Raw genomic sequence first — 20,070 nt, 5'->3', positions numbered from 1 at the left:
TTTTAGACAGTTGTAAAAGCCAGTACGAGTCCAAATATGCTGCAGTACATGTAAAGTAAGCTAGGTGTCAGCTCTTGTTCCTGCACTACCTTATCTAAGGGAAAGAATGGAGCTCCTCCACCAACTTGTACTATTGAGCACCAGTTATATTAGTACATGTATCTGTGTGTTCTAGGCCATGAGTTTACAAATAAAGAATCTATCATTGTCATTTCATGACCATGATATGAGTGAAACCCTGTACGTGGGTGCTCCTCTGCTGCCACCACTAAGAGAAAGAATCAAGCTTCTCCACCAACTTGTACTGTTAACCACCACTTATTATGTCTATGTGTTCCCTTCAAATTTAGACTTTTTCATGATCTTTTCCAGGCTGTGAGTGAGACCCTGTCCGTGGGAGCTCCTCTGCTGTTGCCCCCTCTTAGGGAGAGAATGGAGCTTCTCCAACAACTTGAACTGTTGAACACCAGTTATCATATCTATGTGTCCCCGACCATGAGTTTATAAGTAAAGACTTTATACTCATTGTTTCCAGGCTGTTAGTGAGACCCTGTCAGTGGGCGCACCGTTGCTGTTGCCACCTCTAAGGGAGAGAATAGAGCTTCTCTACCAACTTGTACTGTCCAACAACATGTTATTGTAGCTATGTGTTCTAGGCTATGTGTTTGTAAGTAAAGAATTTATTTTGTCATTTCCAGGCTGTTAGTGAGACCCTGTCTGTGGGCGCACCTCTACTGCTGCCCCCTCTAAGGGAGAGAATGGAGATTCTCCACCAACTTGTACTGTTGAACACCAGCAAAAATCATATCTGAACATTCCCAAGCATGTTTGTAGTTTACAAGTAAAGAATTCTTCATTATCGTTTCCAGGCCATGAGTAAGACCCTGTCGGTGGGCGCTCTTCTGCTGTTGCCACCTCTACGGGAGAGAATGGAGCTTCTCCACCAACTTGAACTGTTAAACACCACTTATTATATCTATGTGTTCCCTGCAAATTTAGACTTTTTCATTATTCTTTCCAGGCTGTTAGTGAAACCCTGTCCGTGGGCGCACCTTTGCTGCTGCCCCCTCTTAGGGAGAGAATGGAGCTTCTCAGTAGTTATAATGGTATCTATGTGTTCTAGGCCATGAGTTTACAAATAAAGACTTTATCATTATCATTTCCAGGCTGTGAGTGAGACCCTGTCCGTGGGAGCTCCTCTGCTGTTGCCACCACTAAGGGAAAGAATGGAGCTTCTCCACCAGCTGCTTCCTCAGGGTCCAGCCAGGTGGGAGTCTCTCTCAAGGGACAGGTCAGTTTTGTTTTTTATGGTTTGCATAACAGGTTTAACTCACCTTTGTCATAACATTTCTAAATAGTACTAGTAAGTCAAACTTCAAAGTTACCTTCATTTTGTGGTTTGTCTTATGCCCTAATACAGGGCTTGAAATTCATTTTGGGGAACAAGTGTACTGGTGCACCTAACCTAAAAATTTATGTGCACAGAAAAACTTTCGGTGTGTAACATCTCAAGATTTGAGATACCAATATCATGAATTCTGAGTTTTGTTATAAATCTTGTAAATCCAGTTTTTATCCAGTCATGTAGATGCAGATGGCAGATGCTGTCTGAAAAGTCTGACTGTCTCCAAACTTTATCTTACTTCCTGGATGTCTAACCTTCATCGACACATTGCTCTTGTTAATTATCATTATCATCATTATGGTATGCAGAGGATGCAGCTGGGCATCATCCTGACCAGTCTCCAGGACAACACGCATGTCGCCTCCCTCCTGGGTTTCTCCGCCCCCCTGGACATGGACACCCCCTCCCCCAGGGGGGTCACCCCCCCTGCCCCCGACACACACCTGGCAGAGATGCTGATGAAGACGCTCCTGAGAAACCTCGGCTTCCACACGGTAAGGAACCGCTTCATCACACGTCTTCACATGAGCGGTAAACTGCCTCCTGGTACAACTTGTTCTTGTACTAGGCAACACCCCTGACTTTGAGTCAGTTGAGAGTTGCGCTGCGCTCTTATTGCTGCGATTTTGGGTATGGATAAATGGCTTCCACACGGTAAGAAACAACTCTATCACACGTCTTCACATAAGCGGTAAACTGCCTCCTGGTACAACTTGTTCTTGTACTAGGCAACACCCCTGACTTTGAGTCAGGTGAGAGTTACGCTGCGCTCTTATTGCTGCGATTTTGGATGTGGATAAATGGCTTCCACACAGTAAGAAACTGCTACATCACACGTTTTCACATAAGCGGTAATCTGCCTTTTGGTACAACTTGTTCTTGTACTAGGCAACACCCCTGGCTTCGAGTCAGTTGAGAGTTGCGCTGCGCTCTTATTGCTGCGATTTTGGATGTGGATAAATGGCTTCCACACAGTAAGAAACTGCTATGTCACACGTTTTCACATAAGCGGTAATCTGCCTTTTGGTACAACTTGTTCTTGTACTAGGCAATACTTCTCAGTTGGAGTCCGGGGGAGGTGCGCTGCGCTCTTATTGCTGCGATTTTGGATGTGGATAAATGGCTTCCACACAGTAAGAAACTGCTTCTTCACACACCCTCACATAACTGTTAATCTGCCTTTCGGCACAACTTGTTCTTGTACTAGGCAATACCCCTCGGTTGGAGTCAGGGGGAAGGTCCACTGCGCTATTACTTCTGCGATTTTGCGTATAGATGGACTGTAAGTTACATAGCGTGCGTCGTCCAGTGGTTAGCAGCACTTCCCTGCCTCTGGAATTATAGAAGCTGTGAGTTCAATCGTTCACTGGACATGTATGTGACTGGAAGGGGTTGCAATCTGTGTAACACAAACTCTGCTGTCCATGGCTGTAACTGGCCCCTCCCCGCCGGCGGATGTTTGGCGGGCTGCTATAAGGGAGATTTGATCAGGCTAGAAGGGGTTGCAGTTTCTGAGACGGAATGTTGAGCCATGGTCCGCTGTTCATTGTGCTTGTCGGAAAGAGCTAGAGAAATTTTCCCGGTACATTGAATCTGTTAATACTGTATGTAGGGTCAGGTCTCTCTGTTACATCCCGTGGAAGAATAACTCTTCAGCATTGGGAAAGAGTGTCGGAGTTGAACACACATCACTACCAGTGGACTGGCCTTCTGCTGTAGTGATTGCATAATGTTATGTGGCCCAAGGGCATAGAACTGAGATAGGCACTGCCATATGCACCACGTATGGTGCAGAAAGACTTGAACTAGCTTACAGTGGCTTCTTCAAGAACGATGCCAGGAATGTTGTTCAGGAAAAGAGGTCTTGACATGTTGCATCTTGGTAGAAACTACCTGTTATTGTACCCTGGTCGGCCAGTCTGCAAATGTCTAAGTGCAGACGGTTTGGTTGGATTCCTAGGAGACCTGTTTGTTGTGATTGCCTTGTCAGACCATCACTTAGGTGTTAGCTATATCTCAACATTGGTTGATAGTCTGTTGTAAGTTTGGGCATGCTGGAACAACAAACTTTAAATCAGGCCTGTCGCTCTGTTCTGGGATAGATATTTGCTTTTTAGAACCGAAAAAAAAGATTCACCCCATCTGTCCAAAACCTTCTTGACATGACACTGAAGTTAAGTATTTTGTAAGCTTAAAATGACAGATTAATGACAACAAAAATCAAGTACATGGGCTCCTAAACAACAGGAAAAATCTAAAGCTGGTGACAGCCCTGGCTTGAACTATACTAAACTAAAAGGAAACCCAGAACATCAAACTCTATATACACATGTTAGTCTCTCCTTGTCATGTGGGGTCTCAAAATGGTCACTGGGTTAGTCTTGGTATGTGTGGCATATGGTTTATCACATCTTTCAGCAATATGACAACAAGTTTTCAAATGATACCAGTTGGCCTTGTTTTTGTATGATCTATATGGATAGCTCTGTTACAGGTGCCACTGATAGATTGCTGTGACAATGGTAATTTTTTTCATACCTTTACTTGTATTTTGTTAGACTCTTCTCACAACAGGATATGAGACTTGAGATGCTTAACAGTCTTATGTAATACTAGATTCTTAGTATCTTACTTAGTTTTTGTTCCATGCTCCATTATAATCCTCACCAAGATCAGTCCTTACTCCACCTCTGACCAAGATTTGAATCTGGATTCTTTGTCATTCACTCACTCACTCACTTGATTTAGCATTGGTTACTGTAATTAATTAGCAGTTTGCAACATTTTCCCCATCATTGCTCTTGTTAGTATTGTTAGTAATAAACTTTCCCTCTGTGTTAGACTTTATGTAGCCAGAGCACCTCCCACTACTTAGACTTAGAGGAACCTTTATTTTTTATCAGATCTATGTCAGGTTCCAGATGACTAGTGTTTGTAGTAGTTGTCAGGATGCAGTGGTGACAACTGGGAACAGCTTGTGTCAAATAAAGAACACAATTTGTACAAGCAACACAAATCATTTCTTGGGTGTATATTATATAATGTCAATGTCTTCATCACACTGCAGTGATTTGTATTGGTGAGCAGGTTGAAGTCTTGGAACAGTCATAAATATTCTCAGGCTTAATCCTGGTGATGCCAAGGGAGATAACACTGACCTTGTCTCACCCAGGCCGACCTCGGGTGTCAAACTGCCCAAGACTCAATTGCCCTACTCAAGTGGTAGATGGATCCTGATGATATTTGGTATGCTGGTAGGTTGTGGCAAAATGATTAGGTAAAATGATGATTAGGTTATGGGACGAATAGCATCTTTCTACAGTACTGCAGTTTTCATGCACGTGTGGATGGAGGCTCTGCTCTGAGTGCTGAAACTGCTGTTTTTGCTCTTGATACTTCACATTTTGGAGCAGTTGTAGTCTCTGCTGTAAGCTGTAGCATAATGAGGTCTCTAGCACCTTTTTAAGGTACTGCAGTTGCCATGTATATGTGTGTGGAGCGGGGTGTTCTAAGTACAGTGGACGCTAGTTAATTGCACGTCGGATAAACGCACACTTCGGTCAATTGCACGGAATCCCCAAATCCCGTGGCAGTGCAGTCCAACTGGGTAACTTCGCATTATCGCACACGCCGGATAATTGCACAGAATTCGCTGGCAAACTGGGTGTGCAGTTAAGCAGCTTCCACTGTACTGAAGTTGCTGTTAAACCTTTTGGAACAGTTGTAGTCTATGCTGTAGGCTGAAACCCAGTAGTGCTCCTAGCAGCTTTCTGAGGTACTGCAGTTGTCATGCATGTATGTGTGTGTGTGTGGGGGGGGGGGGGTGTTCTGATAACTGATTTTGCTCTTGACCCTTTTGAAACAAGTAGCCTCTGCTGTAGGTAATGACAGGTAGATAAGTGTACTGCCCTTCTGTGACCCCTCGTGACCCCAAGTGTCAAACTGTCCAAAACTCAATTCCAGTGCTCATGCTGGGGATTAGTGGGTGGGGTCAGGGTCAATGGAGAGGTCAGTCAGAAGTCAGGCCATGAGGGTCTCCTGTGGTAAGTACAGGTAAATGATTTATGAGAGGGGCACTGCTACCCACTGTGGTCATGATTCTGAACTCTGGAGACTGCAAGACCTTTTACAGGATTAAAGTCTAGTGGAAAATTGTCCTGAAAAAATTGCTCAAACACTCATAATAACTTTAATCATTCTAGTATGGTATTCAGACAGATTCATGGTCCTTGTATAAGTACAGGTGAATGATTTATGAGAGGAGCACTGCTACTGTGGTCATGATTCTGAACTATGGCGGCTGCAAGACCAGATACAGGATTTTAGTCCAGTGGAAAACTATTCTGAAAAAATTGCTCAAAGACTCATAACTTTTATCTTTCTAGCATGGTATTCCGACAGATCCATGGCCCTTGTATAAGTTTTACTAGCATATAAAATTTTTTCAAGAAATTTTATCTGGAAGTTTGCAGTTGGAACACCGACTCTCGGCCACCTATGAGCATAAGCTTTGTATTAATTTTATTTCTTGATAAGACAAAGCATTTTGTAGTTACATGTAACTGGACGAAAAGATAACGGATAAGTAGCTGACTTGAAGAAAGTAATAACTTGGAGGATGGGCAACCTGAAATATTGATGGCACAACCTGGGTTTTGACTGAGCAACCAAGCTGAAAAAGCATTTTGAGCAATACTGGTATTGAAAAGTAGTCTGCAAGGTAGGACAATTGATGTGCCTGCCCATGGAAGGGTGACGGTTATGGGAACTATGAACCCTTGACATTTGGAATGGAATTGCAGATAGCAAGATTTACTGTAACTGCCCCCTTAAAAACTCGGGTAGTGTGCTCCCCACGCTAGATGGATGGCAGGGTCTGCAGAATCGGAGTATGGTGGCACTGTGCATTGGATATGTGACAGGAATGTGGCAGCACTGCATATTTACCTTAGGTTTGCTGAACACCTGTAATGTCGGTCACTGATGAAAGATGCTATTTGAGACTCATGTATTCTTAATAATTCTTAACCTGGGCTAGATGGATGGCAGGGTCTGCACAATCGAAGTACTGGTGGCACTGTGCAAGGAATATGTGACAGGAATGTGGCAGCACTGCATATTCACCTTAGGTTTGCTGAAGACCTGTAATGTCGGTCACTGATGAAAGATAAGATGCTATTTGAGATGTCTCTTTTGAGAATTTATCCAGTAACTGTTTCTTGGTTTTGTCTTGTGTTACATAATATTCTATTTGTCTTACCTTTTTGAATGCACCTGGGCTATAGAAGAATTCCTTTTTTTGAGACTCATATATTAGAAATTCTTGATAACTCGGGTGGTGTGCTCTCCACGGTAGATGGATGGCAGGGTTCTCCAGAATCGGGGTATGGTGGCACTGTGCATGGATATGTGACAGGAATGTGGCAGCACTGCATATTCACCTTAGGCTTAGGTTTGCTGTACCTGTAACATCAACTCTCATACAAAATGTAATTCCACCAGGTGCCATAATACCGCCACATAAAAAACATTATGCCAAAAAGCAGTTACTCATGACAAGCAACTGGATATGATTTTGGATATTGCTCTAAAATCCAGTTGCTTGAGTAACTGCTTTCTGGCATATCTGGGTGTTTAACCTTCATCAACGTAAAAAAAAAAAAAATTATTTAAATATCTGAGGTCTTCTCAAGATTGTCTTGAAGTATCCGAAGTGTATATATCTCAGGAATTACTGATTCTGCATCAGTACATCTTTTTAAATCACCTTGGTTTCCTTATGTGGTGATATTATGCTATCCAGTGGAATTACTAGCATGAAAGTTGATGTTACAGTCCTAAGCTATTCTCAGTCACTGATGAAAGAAAATGGATGCCCTCTAAAATGTCTGACTCTTCAATGCACCTGAGGTCATTCAATTCATTATTCAGTCATTCTTTTCATTAATAGATTTATTCATTCACTTTGTGCCATGATATTCACTTTATGCGATGCCACCCATTATCATCAATTCATTTACTCTGTGCCATGCCCACTATCCAATATGTAAAACCATCTGATTCAGTCAATCTTTATTCCATTGGAAAATCGAAGGGTCATGTCCAAGGTCCTCAGATTCATAAACGATGAATAACAGATAGCCAATGCAATAAAAATACCAGGCCGTATTTCTTGTTTATAGATACTGAGGATTCCTTGTTACTGTAAATCTTTTTAAAACTTTCCTGTTGATTTTATTTTCATGGTGACCTCAAAACACAGGTTCATTATCAAATACATGTATGCATTTCCAATGTAATACTACAATACTACAGAATTGTTTCAACTGTCGATTTGAAGCTCTGAAAAAAATTTCCTTCCTGCATTGAAGTAAAATCACTTCAAAAGTAAATTAATTTACGGCATTTGAAGGTTTGCTGCCCTTCTTTACAATCAGTAGCATTTTTCGTTATTTAATAGCAGGACAATAAAATATGGGCAATAGGCTTATACACAATACAACACTTTACCTTGAACTGTGACTGTATGTTCTTGTTAGTATTCTCAGTCAATTTCAGATGAACGGTTTGCAGTTTTCTCTGTATAGATGTAGCTAGATATTGACATATTTAGGAATGATTAAATGTGCTAAAAGTAACACTGATCTTGATGAATACTGGTATTTCTGTGGGTACCTGTATTGACAAAGATTGTCAAAGAGGCAACCGAGTCCTGCCACAATATTGACTTCACAGAGGGTAGTTGAATCAGCAGCATTCCTTAGGTTCTTAATGGTCCAATCCTTTAAAGAGGTTGGGTATTCAGGCAGAATAGAATACAGATGTGTTGGAGGTTTAGTTCAGTTTGGACAGATCCTTTGCCTACTGATCACTGAGAGTGAACTTAATGTTATACAGCTTTATGATATATGGTCAGATATTGAACCAAATTTTTATTGAGATATTCAGTTTTTTTTTTTTTTACTTTGATGTGTTTTTTTAAATATTGTATCACCAGGTATGTGTCAGAATGCAACCTTGTGGTTCGGAGTGTTCACTCAAATTAGGATAGCAGCAAAAATTTTTCTTGTTCAGGACATCTACATTGTATCTTAATATTTTGCTCATGTACTATATCTTCATTATTGAAAAGAATTTTCAATCATAAATTAGTACTTGTTGTAGACATCAGTAACATGTCTGATATTGCATTTGCCCCCTGATGCAACATCTGACCCATCCACATATATCTGCAACAGTGCATGCGTGTTCATATCTGTTTAAAGAAACCTTGAAGTTGATTATGGGATATGGCACAAAATCTACAGACAAAGGGAAAGGCCCGTCTATATTTACCTCACACATAAACAACACAGAACTAGTCTGTCCACTTGTCAAGTGACCTCATCTCAAAGATATTCTTGCCCAGCTTAATACAGCAACATTGGGAAGCATTCATCCTGCAAGACAAGGATTGTATCATGGTTAAACTATAGGTAGTTGAATGCCTTCCTATCTCCCAAAGCTACATTTTACAATTTGTCATTTGTAGAAGTTGGCCACTGTATCACATTGTTGCAATTTTCTGTGTCTCTTTGTAGCAATTTTCTGTATCTCTTTCTAGCAATTTTCCGTATATCTTGGTAGCAATTTTGTAGTTGATTTATATCTGTTTTTACAGATATATACTTTAAAAGTCCGGTCATGCATATATCATGGAAGAAGGGAATTGATGTTATGAAGGTATTACCAATGGCCTTGGATGGGATGATGTTTCACACATGAAAACCATTTACACAATCCAAGTCTTAGTCAGGCACCAAGGATGTCGGCAGGTCTTCAAATCCACCTGGAGTTTTTGTGGCACCAGGATCAAACACCTGCAAATACATTTAATTCTATACTGTCATTAGATTGGACCTTTAACAGATGGGAGTCTTAAATTATCATCAAGAAAATGATATAAAGAAATAGAGAAGATAGGATGGACATTTGTCTCTGACAGATCCTTTGGTAGTTCAATCCAGGAATAAGTACTTTGTGTGTTATGACCAAAATGGAACACAATTTGGCTCAAAATTCGTTTTTTGGACGAGGTGCCCTAGTGCACGTAACCAAAACATTTAAGTGCACAGAAAAAGTGTATGTAGTGTATTCCCACACAAATATCTAGGAGCACCTACAGTAAAAAAATCTGCTGCATTATGTCAAGCCTACTTCAGGCTGCAATGTATTTATAGAATAAACCATTCATCCTCATCATTTTGGGTACGCAAAAGTGCATATGCACCAGGGCTTTAGCCAGCGTCCGTTTTTCCGTCAATTGACGGAAATTTGCTGCGTGTGACGGAAAAAAATTTCAAACAATCCGTCAACCTTGACGGAAAAAAAATCGTTGATTGAAGCAAGGAGGCCAAGTTGAAAAGAGGGAAGCTACGGCTTGGGGACGCCCGGACAGCCCATTGTCGGAAAGCCACACACTGTTTGTTTTGCTATTGTCATGATTGTTGACGATTGTGTGTCGGCACCCTTTCGCATACGATAATCTCATTAAAAACCCGTTTTTCAAGGTCTCACTCCAAGAACAGTGCATTCTACGAACTTTGTTTGGAATCTTGACACTCATCAAAACCTAACTTGTACGCTAGCGTGCCGGGGCTGGCCGTACAAATTATTTTCGCTCGCCCAGCCGCGCCGCTTGCGACAACGCAAGGTGCCAGTCGCAGCTAAAAGAACCGGCACATCATGCTATCCACAAATAGTTTGATCAAAAACATAATCTTTAGGATCTAAAATGATGCACGGTTCTCTTCAGTGGGAATTTTGTTTTTGTTTTGACGAGAAAACGCTAATTTTGCAGCGACACAGATGAGATACCCACGCCACGTTGTTGTTGGCACACTTCCGGGTTAATTGAACGCCAAAATTCCCCCAAATGCACCATAAATCCGTATATGAATGCATGTTTTCTCAAAAGAGTCTTTGAGTAATTGTGTTCTTAGTTAGAAAATTGTCGTGTAATAGAAAAATATAGCGTTCTCCTGCCTTTACAAATGTAACATTTTCAAACAAATAAAATATTTGAACGCTGGTGCGCGCGGTACATTGTGGGTCGGTATCCATAGCTTTACCAATCAGAGCGCGGGATCTGAGGAGACGCCCCTCCAGATGTTACGATCAACCAATCAACAGTGCGTATTGAGAATATGTAATGTTAGATTTGCATACCCCGCGAGTTGATTTTAGCGCCGTGTTTTTGCGGGGAAAACGCAAAGAAACGATGTTTTACTGTTCACATTATTACAAAACGTCAGCGTGGTGTCATATTTTCTCCCAATGACAACATTTATATCGGACGAGGTAGACATTTTTGCAGTCAATGACGGAAATTTTTACGCGATGACGGAAAAAAAAAGATTCTTGACAGGAATTTTCCGTCAATGGGAATTGGCTGACGGAAAAAAATCTCGAGCTGGCTAAAGCCCTGATATGCACCCAGTATTACTAGCGCCGCCTGGAGAGGTACATGTATCGGGTAGTGAACATCAGATTGATGAACACTTGACTCCTCCGACAGAAACTGAGTTTTGTGTCCTTGGAATGGTGAAAATCAATTCTGCAGCTTCATCATTCATGTCCAGTGATGAAAAAATCATATCCCTGAGTGCCAATATCGGAGCAGAAGCTGTCATTTTGACTTTATGATCTTGGTTGTACTTCCTTAAGGCCATACCAATTTAATTTCTTGGTTTTCACAAGGGAATGGGAAGATGTTTTTCTTGGAAAATTTTGTAGGACATCAAATACCGGTACTGTACCAAGTCTTCTTAAACTTTTGTTCTTAATTGTGGAAACCGATGGCATTTTATCCCTTTTCAAAAGAAGAAAACCCTGGTGATATCAAGGCCATACCATCTTGATGTGTTGTTTCTTGGATTTGAAAAATAATGTGGAAATGTAATATCTTCAAGTGTCTGGATGAGAGAAAAGTAACATACAGTTTCCAGAAGGCATATTCAAGTTTAAATCCCGGTCTGCTGTATTTACTATGCCAAACATTGTTTCTGAGAACCAAGCAAGTAAAATGCTGTGAACTGAATGATGTACAGATGTTAAAAGGTAAGAGGGTTTACGGAAAAGGCTGGGCTGTCTACCTGGGCTGTCTACCTGGGCTGGCTATCACGTCAGGCTACTTGGACCTACGAAAGCCCATTGCGACAAAAGCTGTTTTAGCAGTAGTGGTTGTTTGTGCTCAGCGAAGAAGCTGTGTCCAAAGGATGATTGTGTTATTATGTGAATGAGCTGTGTGAAGTGGCTGTGTGTGAAGGAGCTGTGTATGTTACATAACCCAGAGGTTCTGGGTTTGAATCAGTTGATATGCCACCGATCTTGTGCGCTTGGGAAGGGCTCCAAACACGACTTTCCTCCCTTCACTAGGGTAGAGAAAATAGTACCTTCTCCCTCAGATAGGTCAAAGAACCCACCACACTTACGGAAAAAAGACTAGGGGTCAGGGCTCTAGCCAGCGTCCGTTTTTCCGTCAATTGACGGAAATTTGATGCGTCCGACGGAAAAATTTTAAAACCAATCCGTCAACCTTGAAGGACAAAAATCCTTGGTGGAAGCCACGGGCGGCTTGGGGACGCCGTCCACGGCGGTGAAAGCCACACACTGTTTGTTTTGCTATTACTATGATTGTTGCCAATGTGTGTCGGCGCTCTTTTGAATACGATAATCTCATTAAAACCGGTTTTTCAAGGTCTCAATGGCAACATTTACTACTTTGTAGTGTCATAGGGAAAATTAATTTTCGCGGTTTTGGAATTGGCTGACGGAAAAAAATTCGAGCTGGCTAAAGCCCTGCTAGGGGTCCTTCGTTCCCAGTGTAAATGGTTCAAACCCTTAAGTCCTATGGCCACACCTGGGGTAATTGCTGTCATATTGAGGTCGACGTTAGCACCGAATGGCAGCAGTTCCAGACCCTTGCACTTTAGCAACGCTTATTCTAAGCTCCTCACAATTCAATTCTCAATCCTAATGTATTGTACCCTGGGAAAACGCAGACTCATTCGAGGCACGCAAGGCCTAGTTTACCGATCCCCACCACACGCGCGCTCGGAACACATGCCGCCCAACACCCGCCGGCCCCCACAAACCAGCTGGCCTCAACTATCGCGAGTTATAGTTGGGGACCGGCGTAAGTGGGGCCAGCTGGTAGTGGGGCGGGTGCATAGAGGCGGGAGGGTGCGCATTAGGCAGGGGATCGGTAACTCTTATTTGCGAAGATTCTCGAGCTGGTTTCCCAGGGTAAATGTATTGCGTAGAAGCCTGGACCCTGACAGCCACTATAGAACGGCTCCTGGACGCCTTTGACCAACTAGCCACCAGTCTTAAGACTAATCCAATCAGCCCGATAAGTCGTGTTAATAGCCCTTCCCAAGGGTACAAGATCGGTGGCATATCAACTGATTCAAACCCAGAACCTCTGGGTTATGTAACATACACAGCTCCTTCACACATAGCCACTTCACACAGCTCATTCACATAATAACACAATCATCCTTTGGACACAGCTTCTTCGCTGAGCACAAACAACCACTACTGCTAAAACAGCTTTTGTCGCAATGGGCTTTCGTAGGTCCAAGTAGCCTGACGTGATAGCCAGCCCAGGTAGACAGCCCAGGTAGACAGCCCAGGTAGACAGCCCAGCCTTTTCCGTAAACCCAAGGTAAGAAATGATGGGTGCCTGACAGTGTTTGTCTGAGAGCCAACCCACTGCTGTCAGGTTGTTACAGTAGAAACCTTATCCAGATGAGGCCTTATCTATTAGGTTAGAGGTCAGGTTATTATTCAGCCCAGACCTTAGATAGCCCTTTTACACATGACTGAAATTACACATGACTGGGTTACAGGTGGACAGATATCATTTTAAATGTGGGTCATAATTCGTCCTTTGGAATTCAAGATTTACCATAAACTGTCACAGGATCCCTAGTCATAAACTTTAAATGCTGGGATTCATTTTGCCTTGATGAAAATACGTGACCACATGACCCTTGTATTAATATTTCTGCAATATGGATGGGAAGCCACAGCCTCTACCAGACTCCGTGGATCGCTGGTCAAGTGGTAGAAATTGGACAGTAATGATAGAGTCAATAGCACGCTAGGGAGCATACTGACTCCTATGGCTGGCTGACTTCCCTAGCGTACTAATTTATTTGTCAAATTTCTACTACTTGACCAGCGATCAGCTAGTTAAGCCATTGTGTGTGGTAAAAAGCACTCAGTCTATGAGTGCTCATTGCTTATGGATTTTTTTATGTCATCTGGTGAAATAATATACTAGGTATATCCAGACATTTGTAATCCTACTAATACAAGTGATGTGGCTTCAATAATAAAACAATCAAATCGTTGTGAAATTCATTGTAGAGATGTTAGATATTTGTAACAATCAGTATGGAACTTGAAGGCAAGCCATTATACATATATTAATCCCTCTACAAGTTCTTATTGTCTCATGGATTTTTTAATGTCATCAGTCATGGGAAAATGATATATCTGGTGTATTCACACTTGATGTGACTTCATGAATAAAACAATTACATCTTTGTGAAATTCCTTAGTTTGTAGAGGTATTTACTTTAGAAGGCTGTCAGAATGGTTCTAACAAGTCTTTATTCCAAAGGCCCAAAGTTGTAATCATTATCTCCAACACCAATCCTTTGACATACTCAAATCCTTCTTTATCTTTAATTATAGTTAATTAAGTGGGACAACATTTCCTGTGCTTTGATCTTTCCAGAGAGGCTTTCAAACTCTGCTGAGTGAGGTCTGCCATGGTAGGGAGGAAAGGTCTTGTCTGTAATTTTCAGGATTACAAGAGTTCGCTATCATGCAGATCTAAGTCTGGATGTCATCCTGTCTACTTCAATTAGTTGTTCAACCTGTTTAGGCGGACAAAAGTTTAGGAGGTTTTTAGTGTGTTTTCTGTTTGCATGGTCAAAACAGTTCTCTAGGCTAAGCGTGAACAAATAACAGATATTCGCAGTTTCATAATTTCACGGTGGATAGGCAGAGAAAAATGTTAAAAATATAATTGCTTCAGATGTTTGCAGACTTACAGTATTTCAGTGGCATGTTTTGTCCTCACCATAGATGTAATCACATGTTTTCTGCATGACTGTCTCGGCTGGCCTCAGCAGGGTTTCCAGCATCGCTCAGGTGTAGCTGTGTTTTTCCTTACTCAAGGTGGCATGCTGTAAATTGTGAAACTTTTGCGGTGGTTTTATTTTGGTTGCGGCCTTTCCATAATGATTGCAAATTCATGAAACCACAAAGATGTGTTTCAAATGTAATACTACTGTACTACAGAATGGTTTCAACCCAGGGCTTTAGCCAGCTCGAAATTTTTTTCCGTCAGCCAATTACAATCGTCGCGAAAACCGCGAAAATTGATTAGAAGGACTGAACTGAGACCTTGAAAAACGGGTTTTAATGAGATTATCGTATGCGAAAGGGCGCCGACACACATTGTCAACAATCATAACAATAGCAAAACAAAGTGTGTGGCTTTTACGGCAGCGGACGGCGTCCCCAAGCCGCCTGTAGCTTCCACCAAGGATTTTTGTCCGTCAAGGTTGACGGATTGGTTTTAAAATTTTTCCGTCAGACGCAGCAAATTTCCGTCAATTGACGGAAAAACGGACGCTGGCTAGACCCCTGTTTCAACCGCAAATTTGCTAGTAGTATGTAAACCTTCTTTTCCCTCTGACCACAAAATCATGCAGACCACTGCAACAGTGAATAATTTTACAGTATAGAGATGGCGATGACTCAATTGTACAAACAGTGCCATGGAATTGAGTTACATTGTATAAACTAAACATGGTTCAATTGAGACACACAGGTAGGTGCAAAACATTGGATTTTAACACCATCACCTGTGATTGGTACAGTCAGTTACTTGTGACCTTAACTCATCAACACCATCGTTGTCCCGGCATTGCAGTGCTGGCCGTCATTGCCTTCTATTGACTCAAATGACCACCTCTACACAAGGACCACCTGGCCAATATGACCACTTTTTGGTGGTACAAATGTACCTTGGAAAATGTTTCCCATTGACACAAGCATTAAGAATCCTGTCTATAGTGACCACCTGTCCACATAGACCTGAATTTCTTTATAGGTCCCCTGGTGGTCATCTTGGGCAGGTTTGTCTGAATTTTCCCAAGCAGGCATGACATGTAGCCTAGATTTGGGACAGACAATGAGTTATGTGGACTCTGGAACATATCTCAGGCCTGGCATCTAGGTCACCATCACAAATAACAGCATTTATTCCTGTCTCCCTGAGAGCTGCCCATCACTCTTGTAGATAGAGAAAAATCAACAAAAACAAAATTTTTACTTTCAAGTAAAGCAATGAAAAATCTGTGATCATCAGTGAATTATTCCTCTTTCAAGTTGATTACAGAAAAGTGCTTTTTTCTTATATTGTTGACTTTAAATTGTATTAAGCCACAAACAGTTGGTAGCAAATTGTAACCCTCTGTCCGGCTTATAAATACTCAGGCAAATTATTCAGCCTATGTGGCCAATTTCTCGTATTGCAACTACCCACAGAGCCTGGTAGGGACAACTGCCGACCAACAACAACAACACAAAACCTTAACATTCATAAGGTATATCTCCAAGTAGGTGTTGCAGTCTGGCTTGATTTTAACATATTTGGCACTGTTTTTCTACATATATCTAAATCCTAAAAAAAACTCAAAACGTGCATAATACCACCAAGTTTGCTCGAAACAAGCCCCACTGCAACATCTGATTGGAGAATGATAAAATACATTCTCAAAGCAGAGGTTTTTGTTTTGGGGGATTTGTTACCAATGTGAAGAGAGGCATCTAAGGGAGGCATCAGTAAGAAATCCTGTCCACTAGTATCCCCCTTACTGAAACCTCTGCTTGGAGAATAAATGAAAGGCACTCTGTCCCATGATACACAGAACTGAAATGTGACAAAATTCTTTGAGGCAGAAATTAGAAGAAAACCTGGTCGACCGAATGATGTAATTATTTGGAACTAATCTGTTTTGGTTGAGGACAGCTGCAGCTAAAGATGTGGGCAGTGCTGTCAATATTTATTTCGTGCCCCCACACCTATGCAGTAAGTGCCTTTCACTCGTTTGCTCAGTTCGTTAAGTAGCTAATTAGTCCTGATAGGCAAATTATCAACATCTGTGTTGGGCAAAAATGCCTTTTCCAATTCCAGTCTTGGTACATAACTAGATTGTTCTCTCTATATATATATTACGTTATAGTACTGTTCTCAAAGTTAACAAAACTGGAATAAATGAAATAGAAGTCAAGACCACCTTTCCCCGAGATTTATTAAGAGATAATAATAACATAATAATAACAATAACGGTACATTTTCCTGGACACCTGCAACTATAGAAAAGAACCATTTTTTACAAAGATCATCCTTGGCAAGGTGTATTGAATCACAGCTTTCTGATTGTAACTCACATGTGTGCTTATAATTTATAGGCTAATAATTCATGGTTGGAGCATACCAAGTTGTGGAAACTAACACATCCCAGACCCCATAATTATAGCATCAGAAACTGACTACATAAAGCCTTATGAGGAGCAAGTTTTGGGACCATGTAGAGAAGAGACTTTATATTGGAGTGTAACAAAAATTGAACGTTTTCGGCTGTATCAGCTGAATGTCTACAAAACTCGAAGCCAGCTTCTAGCTTTATTTGAGTACATTTACATATAAACCCTTTACAATTATTCTCCCTCTGAAATCACCTGGAATATTTACAAAAACAAGTTTCTGTGGGGAAATGGTAACAAAATCGAAGACACAGTTCATAAACTTCTTGACAGTACAGTAAAACTTTTTACAGCCCAGTCTTGTACACAAACCCAGCTGTAACAGGAAGACAAGTGTTTACTCAACAAGCAGCTTTACAGACTGTCCTTTTTGCAGGCTGACTTGGCAGTAAACTGTACATGGCCTGGCTCTTCCCACCGTCTTTAGGGATATTCCGGATATTCTGGACTTCCAGTACAATTCTGTAAAAGCTTAGCCCTGCTTGTTTTGGTCTAATGTTAGAAGGAAGGAAAATGCAGATTGAATAGAACTTGAAGATCAAGAAGTACAATCAAACCTGTACAAGTGACCACCTCTCTACATTATTCCGAATTATTGCTTGTTTTTTGTGGTTCCTTACTTCGATAATTTTTCCAATTGACTCAAGCATTAAGAGTACTGTCTATTATTAGTATTAAGTGACCACCTGTCCACATAGACCAGATATTATCAGTTCCCTGAGTGGTCTTCTTGCACAGGTTTGACTGTATTTATGTTTCCAGTGGCCGGCATATGTTTTATTTATTTGATTGTCCAGATGCAGTTCAAGGTTTGATGTGAAGAACATTCCCATATTTGTCCCGATGTTTCCATTCCTTTCCCTGCTTTCCACCATGTGTGTGGTTACAAATGGGATTGACAACTATAAACGGTGTACTATTCATACACATGCTGTACACAGTAGGTAACACAATTGGTCATGGGAAAGAACTTGTAAACTATACCATTCACATGATGTACACAAGACTTACACTGTGAGCCTTACTTTACCATGGGAGCAGACAGGCATCCCGTCCGATCACTGCTGTAGGTACGGCAATTGTCCGAACAAGGGCTGTCTTTATGGATGTGATATCGTCCTGAAAACCCCCCCTTTAGGAAATACCACCACCGGTGTGGAGCTGGAGAGGCTTCTGTAGGTATGTGATGATCCATGTTACAGCTGTCACAGTTGTCCTGATCGGTGTAGTCCTTTATCAAGTTGTCTGGCTCACAAAAGGGGGAGTGTTCTGTTGTTGACATAGTTTACTCAGCACACATGAGAGGTCGACCATGCGCCACGTTTTGCAAGGACCCGTCACAAGACTGGGAGACGTGACCCGTGCGATGTTTGAAGGCAGCGGTACACAGAAATGTAGCCATCTTGCATTCAGGTGGTGGAGTTGTCGAACAGCCTTCGTGTGTTGTAGATCATAAAAGTTTTGAGTGTACTGTACTGTAAATCTTCAAACTTTTGCTGTGGTTTTGGTTTTTCACTGACCAAACTCCGCTATTTTCAATGCAGTACTGGTAGTACTTACTACTACTAATTGTTTCAACTGCAAGTTTAAACAGCAAAGAAGCTTCAGAATCTATATTAGCACGAAACAAAACCTTTACAAAAGTAAACAAATTTACAGTAAAAGACCTAGCAGCAGACTTAAAGTAACAAACTCCCTCCCTGTAAAGGGATGGGGTTTTGTGCGCGTGAAAAAGTTGCGCGTGAAAAAGTTGTGCGTGAAAAATCTGCGCGTGACAATATGCAAATTGGCTGATTCCCAAGGGATTCAAAAAGTTTTTGCAGTTTTATACTTAAAAGCTCAAACAAGATGGCACAAAATGGAATTAATCATCATATTGTTGCATTCTAGAGTACAAAATCTCGACCTGAGTGATTTTCAAGTGATTTTTAAATGCTAACTTTTCACGCGCAAAAAAGTTTGAAATTTGCGCGTGAAACAACCTGCTTCAAAAAAGATGAAATAAAGCTTCTAGAATGGAGAAAAGCCTCAAATTGTTACATTTTACAATATAAAATATCATATGAGTAATTTTTCCATTCATTTCTGTCAAATTTACGTGATTTTGAAATGTTCAAAATATGCAAATTAACCTATTCCCAAGGGATCTAAAAATCAAGGTTTTTTTCAAACCAAAAATTCAGGTAACAGATGGGAAATTATATAATAAGTTCAAATTTTTCTGCCATAGAATTCCTTGCGGCAAATTTTTCAGGAACTTTATTTTTCACGCGCACATTTTTCACGCGTACGCGCAAATTCTCCACGCGCAGAAAACCCGTTCCCCTCAAATTGTAACATTTTACAATATAAAACCTCATACACACACGTACAAGTAATTTTTCCATGTATTTCTGTGATATTAATGGGATTTTGGATTGTTCAAAATATGCAAATGAATCTATTCCCAAGGGATCTAAAAATCAGGATTTTTTCAAACCAAAAATTCTGGTTACATATGGGAAATTATATCATAGGATCAAATTTTTCTGCCTTAGAATTCCTTGCTGCACATTTTCTGACATATTTCAGGAACTTTATTTTTTCACGCGCAAATTTTTCACGCGCACGCGCAAATTCTCCACGCGCAGAAAACCCGTTCCCCCTGTAAAGACATCATCACGATATTGTCGCAATGTTTCTGTTTGCGCCATGAGATCCGTTGGGAAGAGAGGAGGATCGGCTGCGGTTGTCAGTTCTTTGCCTCCTCCCCGCATGTGGGTTCTCTATGGTGTACCCGTCAGACACACTGTTCAGGGTGATGGGGTTCTCCACGTGCGCGTTCTCTATGGTCACCTGCATGTTGTTTTCCATGGCCTTCCTGCGGTCCCTCCGTCTCCGCACGTAGTACACCAGCGCGAACGCGAGTCCGACTAGCAGCAGGGTGCCGACAAACGTGCCCACGATACCCGCCACGAACTGTGCGACCGTGAAGACTTGGGCCATGTCTGCGTGAGGTGTGTTGGAATCGCTGTGTAGTAGTACAAGGTTGTTGTTGATTCAATATAGCCCCA

At 41.4% G+C, this 20,070-nt stretch overlaps 1 protein-coding gene across 1 annotated transcript in view; it reads left to right on the top strand.

The window, feature by feature from the left end:
- Positions 1 to 20,070, top strand: part of LOC118409197 (probable E3 ubiquitin-protein ligase HERC1) — a 241,474-nt gene that overhangs the window by 20,646 nt on the left and 200,758 nt on the right. The window contains exons 16-19 of the mRNA XM_035810066.1: positions 536 to 542; positions 699 to 779; positions 1,167 to 1,291; positions 1,716 to 1,899. Coding sequence (XP_035665959.1) covers positions 536 to 542; positions 699 to 779; positions 1,167 to 1,291; positions 1,716 to 1,899 — 397 coding nt within the window. The remainder of the gene's footprint in view (positions 1 to 535; positions 543 to 698; positions 780 to 1,166; positions 1,292 to 1,715; positions 1,900 to 20,070) is intronic.

Source organism: Branchiostoma floridae, chromosome 2 (assembly GCF_000003815.2).
Source record: "Branchiostoma floridae strain S238N-H82 chromosome 2, Bfl_VNyyK, whole genome shotgun sequence".
Taxonomy (NCBI): domain Eukaryota; kingdom Metazoa; phylum Chordata; class Leptocardii; order Amphioxiformes; family Branchiostomatidae; genus Branchiostoma; species Branchiostoma floridae.
The sequence above is the reverse complement of the archived record's forward strand: the minus strand, read 5'-3'. Positions and strand labels throughout refer to the sequence as shown.